Below are 18594 nucleotides of genomic sequence, written 5' to 3'. Positions count from 1 at the left end.
AACAAAAACCCAAAACCCACTGTTTTGTTATTTAAGCATCTCGGCTCCTTGGGCTCCTCCGTGAACTTGGCAACCACTGCCCATGTCCACTCCAGAATGTTCTGGAGGGAACACGAAGAAACATTTGGGATGTTCCCCCACCACCGCTGCCTTGTCCCTCCTTTCGGGATTCCGCAGTCGTGGGCAGAACTCAGGGTGGGTGTATCAGGCGGGTGGAGACACGTGGATCGAACCAACGTCGTGTGTCAGCTGGAGCCTTCGGGAGGGGGGTCAGGTCATGGAGGGGAGCTCACAAAAGGATGAGCGCCCTTAGGGAGGAGACCCCAGAGCGCTCTGTCACCCTTGCCACGTGCCCTGTGCCCACACAGCGAGACGGTCCCGTCCACCCACCAAGAAAGCTGTCCTCAACGGACACCTTAGCTGTAGACGTCCAGCCTCCCCAGCGGTGAGACCATGCTGGTTAAGCCGCCTCCAGCAGCTTGAACAGACACAGACACAACTGAAAGGATTTTAATTTAATCATCGGGGGAATTCACTTCTAGAAAACACCACGCCAAGAGCAAGCTGGCCGACAGTCGCCCTGTGGTGACCTGCACGGGGACATCGCGACGCTCACATTAGCAGCCAGAACCACCAGACCTGGTTCCTTCCTTCCCTGAACAGGACAGCTCCTTGGGAGCGTGTGTCCGTCCAGTGGCTTCTGTTGGCAGTGACCCTTGCTTACCTTGGCCTGGCCCTTCATCAGCACGATGTTGGAGATGACGGAAGCCTGCAGGCCTCCCGTGGGCTGTGCGAGCTGAGCTGTGCTGAGCGACCGTGTGGGTCTCGAGGTGCCCTGCAGGAGGGAAGCGGCATGGGGAGGGTGAGCCGATGGGACAGCAGCACACACCTCACAGGACAGGAGAGGGCCAGAGCCCCTCTCTCGGGGGGCCCACGGCATGGCCCCCACGTGTGGTCGATGAGGCACAGTGGGAGTCTGGTGAAGAGGGGCTGTGTTTCATGGTCTGCATGGTTTCAGCCTTGCTGAGTAGTCCTGTGTCCCTGCAGACCAGCACCTGGGAGCCCCCCGAGACCTGTCCAGTTGGCAGGTGCACAGCAGATCCCAGACCACACGGCCCTGGGGTGATGGGTCCTACGGCCAAAGTCGCAGACAGAGGCGGGAACCGCAGCCACCCAGAATGCCCTCGGCAGACCCTGTCTGATTCAAGACACATGTGCTGAGAGCCCTTCTTGTGCGGGGTGTGGGTGGTGGGCAAGGCACATGAAGATTTTAAAAAAGCAGAACATAAATCTCAGGGCAGGCCCACAGGTGACTTGCACCCGAGAAGCAAAGTGTGCCCGAGAGACAGACGCCCTGTGTGCCTCAGGAAGCCACTCGGGGGGGGGGGACAGTGGAGCCTGGCCCGTCGGTCAGGGCTGAGACTCGAGCCCCCACTGCCTTGGGCTCTTCTGGTGGCTCTGCCCAAATTCAGCCGGTGACCTTGAGGAAGTGACCTCACCATTCTGTGCCCGACTCCTCTTACGTGAAATCATCGGCCACTTGGAAAGTCATCTTTTTCCTAACCCTGGGACCCTCGATGCTCCCAGTTGGCAAATGAAAGACATACTAAGTCCACGAAGGGAAGGGGCGAGGAAAGTGAGACTTGCGGGCATCTGCCGGGGGCCCGAGTACCGTGCGGAGAGAATCAGGCATCACTTGCCTACGGAGCCCGCCCTCAGAGCGCTCCTGCTCTGCTGGGACGAGGCTATAAGAGGACAGGCGCCCAAGATGGGCACTGGGAAAAGTGTAAGGCCCACGCAGCTGGCGGGTCAGTGGCGCTCCCAGCAGAGGTGCTGTTAGGCAGGTGTCGGAAGGATGAGGTGGGCTTTCCAGAGCTGGAGACTAAAAGGGGCTGGGTGCTACAGACAGGGCTTCTGGGTGGTCATGGGGCCGCACGCGGTGTGCACTCCCCACGGCTTCGGGCAGGAGCAGGAGGAGGCTGGGGACACCGTGTTTCATGTCTGCTGAGCCCCCGACCTGCCAGCTGACGTCCGCAGTGGGAAGGACACATGATGCACAGCGTGCGGGCTGGGCTCAAAGTCTGCCCGGTCCCTTTGGTTCTAAGACATGTAAACTCAGACAGCTACTCACCTGGCCACGCTCCTGCTTCTTCACTGTAAAACGGGGCAAATGCTACACATTCATTTCTGAGCTTATGAACTGCAGGCACTGCATGTAAAGCGCATTGCCGTAGCACGGGGTTAAGAGCCCAAGGTTTCGGAGTCCTGAAGGTCTGACTTCAAGCCCCAGGGGCCGTCGGCTACCGGCCGCATGCACGTGTGTGCGTTCCCTCCCCTGTCCCAGCCCGGTTCTTCGGCGACCCGCCGAGTCAGGGTGCAGGTAGGGCACAGCCGCGCCCCAGGCTCCGCTCACGTTCACTGCCCATCGGCTCCTGATAGCGCGGACGAGGCAGCCGCTGCACGCGGGGAGGCTCAACGGGGACCAGCCCCCCTGGGGTTCTTCCTTTGCCCAGAGCTGCCCACACCCGCTAGCCGGCACCCCCCACACCTCGGCCACTGCTGAGTCCGGGCCCTTCCCCCCTCCCTTTCCCCCTCCGTTCTTACCGCAGCCCTGCCTGCTAGACAGTCCAGCTGCTGAGACAGAGACTTCCGGCTACTGCAGAGGGAGTAGGGCTGTCTGTCTGCACAAACCGAGGATTTCTTGATCATCGGGAAATCGATTTCTCCTGTGCAGTAGGGATTCACACCTGAAGCACGAGAGGAGGAAAGGGAGAAGTCATGTGTGCTCTCCGCACACAGAGGTCCGGGGAGAACACCTCGGAGCCACCCCAAAGCCACAGGCTAGCGCAGGGGCAAGCTCGGGGCTCTGCCCCCCAGTCCCCTGCCACCAGGCAGCCCGAGGGCAGTTCCCGCTCCCAGTATGGAGCTGGGACCAGCACAGACCCAGGCCCGGGGTCTGGACAGAGTGGGTCACCGAAGCACCGCTGGTCTGAAAACAGCTCGTGGATGTGCTCCAGCCACAAGGTCACCATCGCAAGTTGTGTGTTGGGGCGGGGGGGGGGGGGGGGGGCGGGCGCAAAACCAGTTAAACACACGGCACTGATGGAGTTCATCGAAAACATGGTCGTGAAAGCGGGTGCAAAGGCCCAAGTAACTTCTGAAAGGGAGACTGTACCGTGAGGCTTGCACAGCAGTGACGCACGTCGGTACTTGACGGTGAAGCTGAATTATGGGATGGAGACATAGACGGGAAGAAACGAGGGATACAGGAAGCCATTTTCCAGGGAGGGGGGGACACTTGGAAAATCGAGTCTCAGGTGTTCCTTAATTAATGAAACCCAACTGATCAGTTAATTAACATCCTGTGAAGGAAACCAGAAGTGGGGATAAAAGTCGGACACACCTCTCGAATCGCTGCCAAAATGAAGCAAACACACAGAGCAAGAAGCAGGGAACCAACGAGCCACGCGTGACCAGAATCACAGCGAGCGAAACGCAGAAAAGCGAAGAGAATATTCTCTGTAAAACCAACACCCACCGCCGGAGCGTCTCTCTTTAAAGAGACGGCCCTGTTGGCTTTTGAGATGGAACCGCGCATCGTTTGCAAGAGATAAAACAGACGGGCAAGAAGAGGACCTCGAGAGGCGGGTGGAGACCGATCCCCGACCAGCGGAGAGCAATCGTCCATCAGCCGCGCTGGGCCCGGCTTCAAAACATGGTTAGTCCTGCTTCACACCAAACAGCAAACATGAATGACAAACAGAGCAGCCTTTTTTTTAAAAAAAAAAAAAAAAAAAGGCAAGTTGTTTACAAATTAGAAGGAAGTTTGGCCAAATATTTCATCGTTCTCTGGATGTGCAAAAAACGTTAACATTATTAGGAAGGAAAAAAAAAACATACGTTTGATTATGGAAAGATATTCTCATCTTTCTGTTAAGAAAAGACTTAAAGAGAAAACAGTAAACACAGAATGTACCTCCCACAAAAGACAGCCAAATATTAACACAACTGAGAGGCTCTTTATAAATTAACGCTAAAACTGATCACCCGGATAAAAAGATAAGAGGAACTCCTGCCAGAGGGAAAGGAAGAAACCAGGAACATTTAAGGTCAGCTGTGTGGAGAGGCTGGTTTTCGGGGCCAGCGAACCAGGCAGGTGGGAGCCCACAAGGCCCCTGAGAGGAATGAATGAAGGGCCGTGTGCAAAGTGTGGACAGGGTTTAGGAAAAGAGCGAAGCCCTCTGGGTATCTAGGAACTGGCAAAAACTGGAAGCTGGCGCCATCTCGGGCCTGAAGGGGCAAGGGGAGGAGACCGTCTTCTCAGAGCCCGGTGGGTGCTAGGTCCACGGAAGGTGGGCCACCCGGACCTGGTGTCTGGTCCCAGCCAGACAAGGTCTGCCAGGACACAGCATGGCGGCAGAGGGAACCAGGAAGACATGCTCCAGCAGCTTCTCCTTCACTGCCCAGTCTCCTGCTGGTGCTCCTCTCTCATTGAGCTCCATGAAAAAGCAGAGAGCCAGGGGGGCAGGAGGCCGGGGGGCTAGGGGGTCCCGGGGGGTCAGGGGCTAGGGTCTGCTCGGTGCCCAGGGTGCAAGCAGGGCTGACTGCGTGGGCATGTGCCCTATGGAGTCACAGAGCCTCACACTCAAAGGGGCCTTGGCTTGGGTCTAATGCCCCACCGACTCCCGTTCTATATTTGAACAAGGTTCCCACACTTCCATTTCACACAGATCCCTACAACTCACGTAGTCGGTCCTGGGTGCGAAGCAGACCAGAAGAAAGCAGAGGTGAGGAAAGAGGGGAGTAGAGAAAAATCTGCAGCAAATAGATATTGTTAAATGCTCATATGGCGGCTATGAACGAAGAAGGAGGTACACATCCACGTCACTGGAGTCTTCGCTTCTTAAACTGGGCAGCACGGATCAACTCTAAGGCATAGTTAACCTTTTGAAACTCCATTTCTAGGAAATTGTTCTAAAGGGGAAAATAAGCAAAAACTTACGATAAAAAAAAAAATAATAACTAGCAGCCCCAAAATAGGAAATGAGTTTGGGAAATCATGGTTTAGAGATGGAATGAAAGGGACCAAAGGTCACATGGATCGTTGGTTCTGGAAGCAAGTGTGAACTCCTAACCATGCTTCTATCCACGGCCCCTCATGCTTCCCTAAGAAAATCATCACAAACGTAAGCAAAATTTCACGGACGAACTTAACACTGCTGCTTATCCTCGTGAAAACCTGAGAATGACGGGAATAACTTAGCTCTCTGACAGTAGGGAGCTGGTTGACTAGGTTAGGTGTGGTCACACAATGAGATACAAGGGACCCACTGAGCATGGTGCTTGCAGAAGGATGTTCAAGGACACGAAGTTGTGCCGTGTGCGCGTGTGTAGACGTGTGCTCTGTGGGCATATAGAGGCCTCAGAGGGGAAGAACAGAAAACATTAATATGGGTTATTTCTAACATCAGCATGTGGTGTGGTCTTAATCTCATCATGCTTTTCTGCATTCTTCAAATTCCCTGACTTTGGAGTAGAGCTCCTCTCTCTGCAGCAACCAAGAGTCCTGATGTCCTCCAGCCTCCACTCCCATCTGGTGACAGAGAAGGTGACAGGGAGCTGGGGAAAGCCAGTGGCCTTCCTAAAATCAAGGAGCACATCAGAAGACAGAGCTAGAGCAAAGCCCTTGCCTTTTATCCTCTATGTCGGCTCTTCCCAACATGGCACCTGAGTCCATCACGAGGCGGAACTGCCGAGGGAACCCTCCAGCAGACCACAGCCGTGTGTAATCCAGCTGGACCCACCGAGACCTGCCCTCCCCCAGATCCCCCCACATCCCTGATGTTCCCAGTCCTCAGCAACAGCGAGGCTCCGTCCCGGGGACAGGTCCAGGACGCACTTACTGGTTGAATTGCTGCGAGTCCTTTGGTGACAGGCTTTGGGAAGCAGGAAGGTACTACTCTGCGCTTCTACTTTTCCAGACTTTTCTCGGGAAGACGTTGTGGAAGCTTCCTGCAAAACAGTTCCCACCTTTTATTCAGTAAGTCGGTTAGAACAGAAAAACCTGCGTAGACAGCGGCGGTTCAGGCACCGACGTTGGAAGTACTGGTTGGATTCTCTGTGTCCCCCGGTAAATTATAGGCTCTATACAGGCTGGGATTTAGAATCACCATCATCGGCTAAGCTATGGGTAGAGTCACCCATTTAATAAAAATTGAGAGAATAGATATATTTGCACAGACACAGATCTAAGGCAAGAGATGATGTTGAATAACCATGTCAGCCAATACACGTCTGATTCTTTGTCAGGCGCTGGGGAAACGGGGGTGAACGAGCCGGATAGGACATCGATGGCGGAGCAATGCTGTTCTAGCAGAGGAAGGCCCCCAGCAAGTGAGCAAGCCAAGATGAGGGGTCAGTGATGACAGAGGACAACAAACGGGGGAAAGACCTTCCCGGGACGGGAAGCCAGGGAGACGCATTTGAGAGAAGAGCTCAGGTCACTTGCCCTGTTCTACGCATAGGAGGCACTTAGGAACTCTGTCGAATGAACGTTATGTGAATATTTTCTTAATATCGAACCGTCCTTGCATTCTTGAGAGTATTATGATTTTATTATCTTGCTGATTTCCTTCTCTGAAGATTTAATTCAAAGCCTTAAAAACCAGCGTTCTCAAGTTATGGTTCTTTTCGTCTTCTTTACCTTGTCATACAGATCACATTGTCCTTGTGCCTTTTTTAGACTAATAATCTGGAGCACTCTCCCATGGTGCTGAGTTTATAAGGCAATATGTTGAACAGTTACACTTGGACTCATTTCTCCATCGGGGCGAAGAATGAAACAGAAAACATACAACTTGGAGATTTTAGGGACAGAAGACAGGAGGACAGAGGGACAGAGGTCAATAATGAGGATCATGGAATTATTTCATTTCTCTCCCTAGAACTGTTTTTATATAACTTTATTACCTACAATGATTTTGACTGAATTCTTGAATTATGTTGGTTACACTCATCACTACCATCATCATTGAGTGCATACGCATGTGTGTGCGTGTGTGTGTGTGTGTGCACGTGTTTTCTCTCAAGGAAGTTATGCAGATGGAAAGCTCTGGATATCTGCATGTCTGAGAATGTTATTTTGTGGTTGTCACACTTAAATTATCTGCTGAGTGTAGAATCTTTGGGTATTTGTCATTGGACCTGGAAACCATTGTCGGCTCAAATGCTACCTGGGATTGAAGTGTTCGGGGGAGAGGTCTGTAGGGCACCTGCTGCTGTCTTCTAACTGATACGCCTGCCTTGCTTCAAAGCCAGCCTTGTCGGTGCCTGGTTAATGTCCTGGCTCCAGGGGTGTGTGTGTGTGTGTGTGTGTGTGTGTATGTGTGTGTGTCTGTCTGTCTGTCTGTGTGTCTGTGGCGGGGGGGACTTGAGCACCTGGCTGTTTTCCAAGGGTGGAGAGAGGATCTCCCCGGGCCTCTCACTTTGCACCCAAAAACCTGCCCTCCATCCCAGCCCCTGGCACTGCGAGTGAGCGGGTTCTGCGGGAGCGGGGAGGGGTCTGCGGACATCTGCCGGGCTCACTTCCTGCGTGGCCAGCGCAGGTGAGTCAGCCCTGCCCTCAGTCCTGAGTCACCCGCACTGCTCGTGCAGGAAGTTCTCCGGGGTCCCAGAAGGAGGCTGGCCTCACCCGCGGCTCTTGTCCTGACATGCACGTCTCCCCATGAGTCTATCTATTCTTTGAATTTTGGTAGAAATAGACTTTTTTGGTAGAACGTCTAAGAGGAGAGGGAATGACTAGAAAGTACTCTGTAGGGCATAGTCCACTCCCAATCCCTTTCTAGGCCTACGGTTGTTTCTAGTTCTGACCCAAGAGGATCCTGCCAGAAACCGCATCTCCTGCCAGAAACCGCATCTCTCTCTCCTTGTATTTCTTGCACACGTCAGGGGTTAAAACCAGCGCTCATCTCCCTCGAACGCCTTCTCCTTTTCAGCAGCAGGTGGTGCTCTATGAACCTGAGCAGAACCATCTTCCGCCAGACTCCCCTGAGAGCCCTCAGAAGGAGACGGAGCAGGAACTCTCTGTAAGGTGACGCAGTTCATTTGAACCTTTGAAACTCTCTATTTCTAGGACTTAGCATCATGACTCGTTCTTTGAATCAGTCGCTTCATGCACTGTAAGAGTCAAAAGATATTTCTTAATTACCAGAGTCCCTGAGGTCGTGTCCTCTGATATGATTCCCACTTCCTCACGCTTTCCAGGGAAACTGTGCAAGCGAATGCTGACATGTGAACTCAGTAGCTCTTTGGGTTCACGGAACATAGAGAAACCTCATAAAACAGCCAGTACGTCTCCTCGTCTAAAGCCCAGGCTTCCCTGAAAAGTACCTTGGAAATGTGAACCTTCCCTGAATCTCTAATAAGATGAAGATAAATAAGGAAGTGAGCATGGAGCGCCTGCATGGCTCAGTGGGTTAAGCCTCTGCCTTTGGCTCAGGTCATGATCTCAGGGTCCTGAGATCAAGCCCCGCATCAGGCTCTCTGCTCAATGGGGAGCTGGCTTCCTCCTCTCTCTCTCTGACTGCCGTTCTGTCTACTTGTGATCTCTGTCTGTCAAATAAATAAAAATCCTTAAAAAAAAAAAAAAAAGGAAGTGAGGCATATGCAAACACAAATCATCTTTAAAAACTGCTTCTAGAGAATTTTTGTAGTATATGTAAGCCTCTACTATCATGGTAGGTAAAAAAAGAAAAAAGGTGCTATGAATAGAGTTTCACAATAATCATGCAACGTAGGCAGAAGGAAAGGACTGGAAATAAATACACCAAGATAGTAATATTATCCATTCACTGTATGTTTGTTAAGCACTTCCTATGCATGAGGTCGTATTCCAAGTAGTGAGATGATGTTCGCAGACAGGGTCCTGCTCTTACGGGATGGCAGGGCATGTGGTGTGTCACAGGGCCACGAATTCTTACTCTCCTACTTCCCCCTCCCCTGTGTGTTCTGCGTCTCCTACAACAAGCTTGGGTGACTTTTACCATCAGACCAGAAACAAAAATGCCATTTTACATGCATTTCAAGGGTCATGTGAGTAAACTTAAGACAGTGTGTTGACTGGTCATTATTTTTTCCCCTTCCCATCCTCTCTCCAAAGCTCCCTGTCCCAAACAAAATGTAGAAATAGCTCAGCAAGCAAAGCTAGTTGATGCCAGGAGAATCATAAGAAGCAGAGACTTTTTCTTTTCTTTTCTTTTCTTTTCTTTTTTTTTTTTTTTTTTAGTCCAGATGGCCTGAAAGTCGTTAGTGTCATGTTCAGAAGAACGAAGCTTTCTTTCAGGGTTTCAGGGTTGGCTGTGAGAGACTTTATCCAGAACGAGCCAGATGAACCACTGGACCGCTCTGCTCTCTGCACACCGGGGTGCAGCCTCTTCTGGTCAGGACGGTGGGAGCAGTGACCTCCCGGTGTACAAGCAGGACATGCCCCCCCCACCCCACCGCGGCAAGCACAAGGCAGCACAAGGGTCCTTCCCTTCATGGCTCTGCGTCCTCTGACCAAAGACACGGGGGCTGGCAGCTGGTCCTGTCCCTCTGCCGTGGACCCTGTTTCTGAAGCAGCCGGAGGCTCTGACAGCCTGAGTCAACTCGGGCAAGCTCCAAACTCTTGGATACGTGTGTAGACTTTGCTCTGACCTGGCTGAGGCGGGAGCGGGCTCCCTGGACTGCTAGTGCAAGGAAGAACGGAAATGGACTACTCCCCACCGAAGGCGGGATCCAAGAGGCGGTTTTCTATCAGGCATGTGAACAAAAAAAAAAAAAAAAAAAAAGCCCAACTACATGACCCTGAAAAGTTCCCAAAATAGAGGCAGCAGTGCACAAGTTTTGTGGGTCTTCGACTTCTGGAGGCCCACGAGGATCCAGCCCTCATCCACACTCTGGGATTATCTCAAGGTGTGGTTCGTTCTCTGCAATCCCTACAGCTCAGAGCACGACAATCCTTTAGTCGAAATGCACTGTGGGATGGAGTGGGTGGAGGGTATGAGACCAGCAGCAATAAATCATGCATTACCCTGGACTTGTCACCTAATTGTTTGGACTCAGTTTCCCCCTTTGTAAGCCAAGGGGGTCGATTTGACAATCCCGGTAAACGCTTTCCACTCCACACTTCTGAACGCAACGGATGGTTATGTTTAAAGATCTGAGTGGCTACTGTCCCCTCGGAGATGACCACTTGGCAGAAGATGGTTCTCGAGAGTGAAACAGCTTTCCTTGGCTGCTGGGGGCCTGGCCGCTCTTGAGCAAGACGTCCTGGGTGGAGTGGTTTCTCCTCAAAGGAGTCTCTGTGGGATCCGCTGCGAGCGTCTATACAGTGCGGCGCCCTTCGTGGCACTCAGAACACAGCTCTTCTGTCCCGGCTCCCAAGGTGGGGCAGCCCTGGAAAGGGGGGATGCATCACTGAGGTCAGGGGCTAAGGGACACGTCTCCAGACACATCTCCCCTCATTACCATGGGAGACGGCAGCCGCAAGTAGCAGCTCCAGGGGGAGCGCGCCCATCGCCCTGGGGATGGCAGTGTCCACGGCAGTCGGTCCCACCACAACCTGGGTGTGGAATAAGGCAGAACGGCCAGGAAGCTCTTTATGGGGTGTTTCCCGACGTGACGATCAGCCATGGGGCTGCAGGGGCTCCACAGCCAGCCCTCTCCCACGGACGGAGCCCAGGACCACGGGGGAGCGAACCCAGAATGAAGATGCAGAGTTCGGGATGCTGGGTCCTACAGGCACCTCCCTTCTGGAGTCTGAAGTCCTCCCCAGGGGCTGGAAGGATCCACCCACTGCTTCCCCAGAGATGCTCATCTTTATCAATGCCCGACGGCCGGCGGGAGCTTCGGGACTCTGAGTTTGCTGACCGCCCTCCACTCACGTGGGCGTCTTCCCATTTTCTCCTGAGCTGAGTCACCAGAGCGGTGCCAACCTAAGGGAACCGCAAGGTGCCATCCAGCTGTCCTCCGGGTCGAGGCTCCCGGTTGGGCCGACGATGGAGCAACAGGCTTTGATCTGTAAGTCACGGGGATGAGCCGCGGGGCTCAGCAGATCGGCCCGCAAATGGTCACGCGGGAAGCCAAGGCCACACGCTCCTGACGCGGAGAGGAAGGGAGGAAACAGAAACGAGGAATCCTTCTCAAGCCTCCCTTCCACTGTGCTCCCCGCATGACCCCCGGCACCTTGGATTCCAACCTTTTCAGATGCCTCAACGTGTCCCCTCGTGCTGGCTCTGCCTCTCTTCAGAGGACTCCTCCGGCGCCGGAATATTCCCATGGCTGGAGGTCTAGGAAGCGTCTTTTAAAAGACTTTTTAAAAAGATTTTATTTATTTATTTGAGGAAGTGAGCTCAAGGGGGAGAGAGGGGCAGAGGGAGAAGCAGATTCCCCGATGAGCAGGGAGGGCCGACGCGGGACTCGACCCCAGGACCCTGGGATCATGACCTGAGCCAAAGGCAGACGCTTCACCAACGGAGCCACCCAGGCACCCCTTAAAGATTATTTTGAACAAATGACTCTGGGATGAGTAGACGTCCACACGTCAAAGAATGAACGAGACCACTTTCCCACAGCAGACACAAATATTAACTCAAAATGGATCAGAGGGCACCTGGGAGCCTCAGGGGGATAAAGCCTCTGCCTTCGGCTCAGGTCATGATCTTAGGATCCTGGGATCGAGCCCTGCATTGGGCTCTCTGCTCAGCAGGGAGCCTGCTCCCTCTCTCTCTCTCTGCCTGTCTCCCTGCCTACTTGTGATCTCTGTCTGTCAAATAAATAAATAAAATCTAAAAAAGTAAAAATAAAAATAAAAACCACCAAAATGGATCATAGACCTCCATACTAGCTACAACTGAAAAAATTCTTAGGAGAAAACAGATCCTCATGATCTTGGGTTAGGAAAACATTTCTTAGATATGACAGCAAAAGCACGAGGGACCCCAAAAAAAGTGGAAATGGGCTTCCTCAAAATTACAAAATTTGTGCTTCAAAGGACACCATCAAGGAAGTGAAAAGACAGCGCACAGAACTGCAGAAAATATTTGCAAGTCATGTATCTGATGAAGGATTTGGATAGAGAATATATAAAGAGCTCTTCCAAGTCAAAAATACAAATGATCCAACCGTTCAGACGGACAGAGGATCTGGACAGGTATCTTCCTGAAGGAGTTAGGTGAGAAGCGCAGAAGCACATGAAGACCCCCAGTGTCATTAGCCATCAGGGGAACGCGATCCAGAGCCACAGTGACGAGGCTCTGGTTCCAGACGGCGACCAGGGGCTCCTGAAGGCACCTCCCCCCGCAGACATCAGCCATCGACGGCCACGTGTGGACCAGTTTGCTCCAGGAAACAAACAAACTACAAGCTGGGGGAGAGACCCTTTGCCATCAGGCAGATGAGAGAGGGGAGCAGGACGGCAGGAAATTCTGAGACACAGCCTCATAATCCCTCCTCTCACGGGGCAGCCCGAGATCAGCAGGGACCCTGAAGCTTGAGCCTTGGATGCGTCTCCTTAATTCCTGGGCATTTGGTCTTTGCTTGTTTGCTTCTCTCGTAAATGTCATCTTTCCTTCCATTATTTTATTTGCAGTTTGTACATAAGGAAAATACTGATTTCTTTATTGTTAATTTTGAAGCCACACCCCTTACAGAATTCTTTTATTATTTCCTCTAGAGTTGTTCTTTTTTTTTTTTTTAATGAGTCTCATGGGCTTTCCATAAGTAAAATCCTTTTATCTACAAAAAATAATTAAAATAAAATAAAATCGTGTAGTGACGGTTACGCGACTCTGCAAATAGGCTAAAAACCATTTACTGCTACACTTGAAATGGGCACATTGCATATTATATCTTAATAAATATATTTATATATATAAAGATAAATATATATTATAAATATATAATTATATATTTTAAGTATATATTACATGTAAGTAGAAATATTACATAAATATGAATAAATATATATATATAAAAATATTGGAGTTATATCTTAATAAAACCAATTTGGAAGGAAAATTCATTTTTTTCCTTCGGAACGCCCCTGTCCTCGACCACTTCTCCTGCTGGTGATTTTGTAAAAATGCAAATGCTCCTCAGAGACACTGAATCTCTGAGGCATCTGTCGCTGATGGAGTCAAGATCCAATCTGAGCTCCCGGCCTGCGCCTCCTCGGATGTTACTCAGACGGACCCCACGCCTCCCGCCCCAGGGAGCCGGACCCCCGCCCCGCGCACCTTTGCATCCTGTCCCGTCTTACAGTGACCCATCTCTGCTCTCCTTCCCTCTTCGAGAACACCTCACCGCACGTATTCTGCGGGAATAAACTCGGGGCCGCCCGTCTGTAACACCGTCTCTGCGCAGAACAGCCACCGCCTGCGAAACCCGGGGGCTCCCTGTGCTCATCAGACCCAGGGAAAGCTTCACGGCGGAAAGGCATGACGCTGCGGGCGGCTGTCTCAATAACCCGTGCGACCGCCCTTCGCCCGTCTGCTCCCAAGCTAGTCTCACCTGTCTGTTTCTCCTTATAAAACTAGGTTGTCTGGTCAAGGAGTGTTTCCTCTTACGAGTTCTGTATGCGCTCCTAAATGTAAGAACAACTCTGGGGAATACCACTTTTCCAAAAAAATCTGAGTATTTTTCTGCCAGACACGGTTTCTATTTCTACTAATTTAGTAGAAATGACCCTCCGTCCAGTTTTTATAGTAGGTCCCGCAGGATTTTCAGAAGATGTACATGGAACCCTCCGGGCGGAGCATCTGCACTGACAGCCAGCGAGAACCCTACTGATCCCGCCGGTCCCCGAGGAGCGCCAGTCCAGCTCCCGGAGATGTCCCGCTTCTGTCACATCGTTTTCGTACTCTAGAAACTGGTTACAGGAAATAATTGGACAAAATGCACAAGGACATGTATAGAAATTTGTTCATCCCGGGGTCTGTAATAGAAAACACCGACAAGGCTGTACTGAGGATGTTAAGACAGGAACGCGTTCCTTTGATCCTTCTGCTAAAACCAAGAAAAAGCGTGGGATGGGGCGGGAACCTATCAATGAAATAGCGAGGGAGTAAGGAATTCTCAGAGGCCACGAAGTAAATAACGGCTGCGCCACCATATTCCTGACAGGGGAGCAGCTCAGAGCCTGGCTGATGCCCCGAGATCATTTTATGAACCGTCTGGTCTGGACGTGAACTTCACCTTCTAAAGCTTTCTGGGATGTTAGGAGCAGAGAGTCCCGATTTCTTCCCAGGATGCAGGGTTCAAGAGGACCCTCCCCTTGCACAGAGGGGGCCTTAATAATTACATCCTCATTTGAAACGTACACTGGAAATGAATCCCTTCCACCCTCAGGAACTGCCTGAAAATCATCAGTCTGGAAATGGCCCTAATGGAATGAGGGGAAGCCTTCCTGATTTGCTGGTGATTAACAGTAACCAGATGGCTCTCACAGGACTTGGCAACCCTGATTCATACCACATGCATGTCTTGAAAAACCTCTAGATGAGAATTTAGTTCAAAATGCTCCTAGGCTGATGGTGCCCCAGCCACCTGGCAGAAACCAACTCGAAACTTCTCTGCAGGACCAAGCTTTAACGTGGGTCACAAAGATTCCCGCCGAGAAACTAACAAGACTTACAGGATCTCAGAGAAAAAAAAGTTAAATAATAATAATAATAAAGAGCAAAACACATATTGGAACAAGGTACCATGAGAGAGAGCCAGAGGGAGCGATACACACCAAAATCAGGCCTGTGAAGGCTTCGAGTGCTGGGAAAACGGACACAGAAAGCAAAATAAATATATTTAAATTTCTCAAGAACTAGAAGAGATGACTGAGCCGTTTGAGGACAGAGGAACCATGAAAGTTTCTGAGCAGACTTGGGGAGAGTACCAAGAAATTTTAAAAATCATAAAATTATTTATATCTCAAAGGAAATACGTGGGTTGAACCATGGGTGAGGGAGCACTGGGGAGGGGACAAGAGGACTGATCAGAAAAAGACACCCGGACGGCAAAGAAAGGGGATGGAGAGGGTTAAGGAGGGTTTAGAAGCATTAAGCTGGGGCGGGAATGCCTAGATCTAACCAGCCTTCCAGAAAGAGACGCACTGCACATGCGTGTGAATACGGTTCTTCCGATCCTGATGAAATCATCCATCCACAGCGTCATGAAACCCAACAAATCCCAAATAAGGTGAATAAAGAGAAAAGTAGGCTTAGCTCCTGGTTGAACTATGGAACATCAAAACATGTAGAAGATCTGTAAAGCAGCCAGAGAGAAGATAGACCGTTTTTTTTAGTGAGCAAGGATTTAACCCAAAGCTCCTGTCTCCGTGGCAATCGTGAATAATTGATCCATTGTGGCAAGAGAGAGCAACCATCAGTGTAAACATGGGGGCCCAAGAGTGAGTAGAACGAAGGCCTTTCAGATGGAAAACCTGAGAGAGTTCACCACCGTTATATCCTCCCCGAGGACATTCCAAAGAAAAGTGAGGAGGCGGGGGAAGGGAGGAACAGGAGATAATATATATATCTATATCTCGCTATGGAGATATATACATAATATATGTAAAAATAGAGCTAAATTACCTGAAAGTAATAGGATATAAGAAGCCAAGAGCACTACCTTAATGAAAATATTCAGTGGCTTTTGTACCATTCAGAAAGAGGGTACAAGTAAAAATTAATAAGTTTAACACTGAAAACCTAGATGTACATGCCAGATTTTCTGGGGTAATCATAAAATTACAGACACAGAGTTATAAACAGAACCAATAAAGGAGAAAAAGAATGAAAAAAATGTAACCATCGAAAAGACCAAAAAAAAAAAAAAAGGCAGAGAATAAAAAACAAGAAAAGTAGAAAAAATATTTAAAATGAAATAATTTTACATGCAGGTGGGTGTGCATAATTTAAGAGGCTCTATGAACCAGCTAAAAGACAAGGACTGTCAGGATAAATTTACCTAAAAATATTTTTTTAGACACGTCACTTGACTTTTAAAGAGAAACTTAATTTTTAACAGCAGTTTCAGGCTTAAACAAAATTGCGAGGGAGCCTCAGAAATTTCCCACACACCCTCTGCCCACACGTAGGGCACATTCCTTACCAAGGATGAACCTCCACAGACACATCATCATCAGGCAGAGTCCACAGCTTGCCTGAGGTCCCCTCCCCATTGTGTGCAGCCTGTGGGTCTAGACGAATGTGTAACAGCAGGTACCCATCCCTGTAATCTCATACTGAGTACAGACTTCACCGCCTCTGTGATCTGCCTATTTACCTCTCCACCAGGCCACCCTGGGCAACCACCGATCTTCTCATTCTCCCCATTGATTTGCCTTTTCCAGAAGGCGGTGTGGATGGAATCCCACAGTGTGTAGGCTTTTCGGACCAGCCTCTTTCTCTTAGGAATATGCATGCAAAGTTCCTGCATGTCCGTTCAGGGCCTGGCAGCTCGCTTGTTTTCAGGGCTGAACAGTATCCCATCGTGGGGTTGCATCCCAGTGTATGAACGCATTCCCCTGTTGGGGGCCATCTTGGTTTCTTCCAGATTTGGGCAATTATGAACAAAGGTGCTATACACACCCGCGTGCAGGATTTTGTGTGGACACAAGTTTGCAGCTCCTTTACCTAAATGCCAAGGAGCCCAAGTGCTGGGTCATATGGCGATACTCTGTTTAGTTTTCTAAGAAACCAGCAAATTGTCTTTCCAGGTGGTTGCGCCATATTGCCCTCCCGCCCTGAGACAGAGAGAGTTTCTGTTGTTCCACATCCTCACCAGCAGGTGTCCTCAATGCTCCCTATTGCTGCCAGTCTACTGTGTATGTAGTAGTGGCTCATTGTTTTCTTCTGCATTTCCTGATGCCCTCTGATGCGGGAGGTCCTTCCAGGTGCTCACTTGCCATGTAGATCTTCTCTGGTGGGGTATTTACACTTTGGCCCACTTTTTAATTAGGTTGTTGGTAAATTTTGGATAATAATCCTTCATAGATGTGTGTGTGTGTGTGTGTGTGTGTACACAACAATGTATATGTTGTATATTTTGGATAACAGTTGTGTTTTTGGTAATGATTTTATCCTACTCTGTGGCTTGTATTCTAATTCCCTTGATACTGTCTTTCACAAAGCAGTCTTTTTAAAAATTTTTTGAAGATTTTATTTACATATTTGAGAGAGAGAGCCAGGGGAGGAGGAAAGGGAGAAAGACAAGCAGGCTCCATGCTGAGCATAGATCCTGATGTGGAACTAGATCTCAGGACACTGACATCATGACTGAGCCAAAATCAGATGCTTAACCAACCAAGTCAACCAAGTGCTCCAACAGTCTTCCTAATTTTAAAGAAGTCCAAGCTAGTCAATTATTCCTTTTATAGCTAAATCAGACAAATGCTGATCAAAATAATTCTGGTATGATTTTATAGAAAAAGGAGATTTAAACAAAAAAAAATTAATACGGGTAAAGTCACCATGTAAATGTAATACCTGCTTTAGATCATGAAGATACAATTCTAAGCTTGTTTCATCTTCTATAGCCCCCCTCACGTGGACATAACAAGATTTTGTTAGAAAGCATAGATTTTTAACCTGCTCCCTAGATATTCCTAGATCAAGGAGATACACATCAGAAAGTGTGTAGACTATTTAAACAATTCAATTAACCAGAGCAGATTATAGTTTCTCCTCAAACATACATAAAAATTCTGTAAAAAATAATCGTGCATAGGGTCGTCAAACAATTGTCAGTAACTACAATGGCCTGGCATAGTACCATGCTTTCTGAGAACAATACCATCAGCCATAAAGCATGATGAAAAGACAGATTTGTGATGCCAGAGGTTAGGGGTGGTCAGAGGCTGGGTGTGACAGTAAAGGGGTAGTGAAAAGGGGTTTAGGGGGGATGGAGCTGCTCTGTATCTTGACTGGAGTGGTGGTTACACAGATGTACATGTGGGGTAACAGCACAGAACTACACATACATCATAACTGTGTTAGATTTCTGGTTTGAATGTCCTACATAGTTATCATAGAAGATGCCAGCATTGGGGGAAACTGGGTGAAGGTGTACTACTTGTACTTTGCCACCATATAGGAATCTACAATTATATCAAAGTAATTCAAAAAAACTTTGCAGAAGATTAACTGGAAAATACTCACACATCTGAAGATTAAGAATCACACCTTCTAAATAACTCATTGGTCGAAGAAGAAATTATGTTGGTAATGTTAAAGCATTTGGAACTAAATGATCATGGAAATTTAGATATCAACTCTTGTGAAATGCAGCTGAAGAGAAAGCTATACTCATAGAAGTTGCCATCTTAAATGCTTATTTTAAGAGAGATGAGGTTGAAAATAATTAATGAACTATTCTTCAAAGGAAGCAGGGAAGAAACAATACTAGAGATAAGAACAAGATTTATGAGACATGCAAGAGGCAGATGGACAAAATTAAAAGTTGGTTTTGGGAAAATATTTTAAAATATTGGTGAAATTCCAGTAAAATTAATCAAGAAAGAAAAAGAGAGAAAACAAATAGCATGAGGGGTTAGGAGGGGAC

The 18594-nt window shown here is 49.2% G+C and overlaps 1 protein-coding gene across 3 annotated transcripts in view; it reads right to left on the bottom strand.

Moving 5' to 3' along the window:
- Window positions 1–18594, bottom strand: part of IL16 (interleukin 16) — a 97382-nt gene that overhangs the window by 32188 nt on the left and 46600 nt on the right. For all 3 annotated transcript variants that reach the window (XM_032341937.1, XM_032341935.1, XM_032341936.1), the window contains exons 3-5: window positions 5904–6012; window positions 2605–2747; window positions 725–835 (exon numbers count right to left, since the gene is read on the bottom strand). In XM_032341937.1, coding sequence (XP_032197828.1) covers window positions 725–835; window positions 2605–2747; window positions 5904–6012 — 363 coding nt within the window. The remainder of the gene's footprint in view (window positions 1–724; window positions 836–2604; window positions 2748–5903; window positions 6013–18594) is intronic.

The sequence above is a fragment of the Mustela erminea genome, chromosome 5 (assembly GCF_009829155.1).
Source record: "Mustela erminea isolate mMusErm1 chromosome 5, mMusErm1.Pri, whole genome shotgun sequence".
Taxonomy (NCBI): Eukaryota; Metazoa; Chordata; class Mammalia; order Carnivora; family Mustelidae; genus Mustela; species Mustela erminea.
The sequence above is the reverse complement of the archived record's forward strand: the minus strand, read 5'-3'. Positions and strand labels throughout refer to the sequence as shown.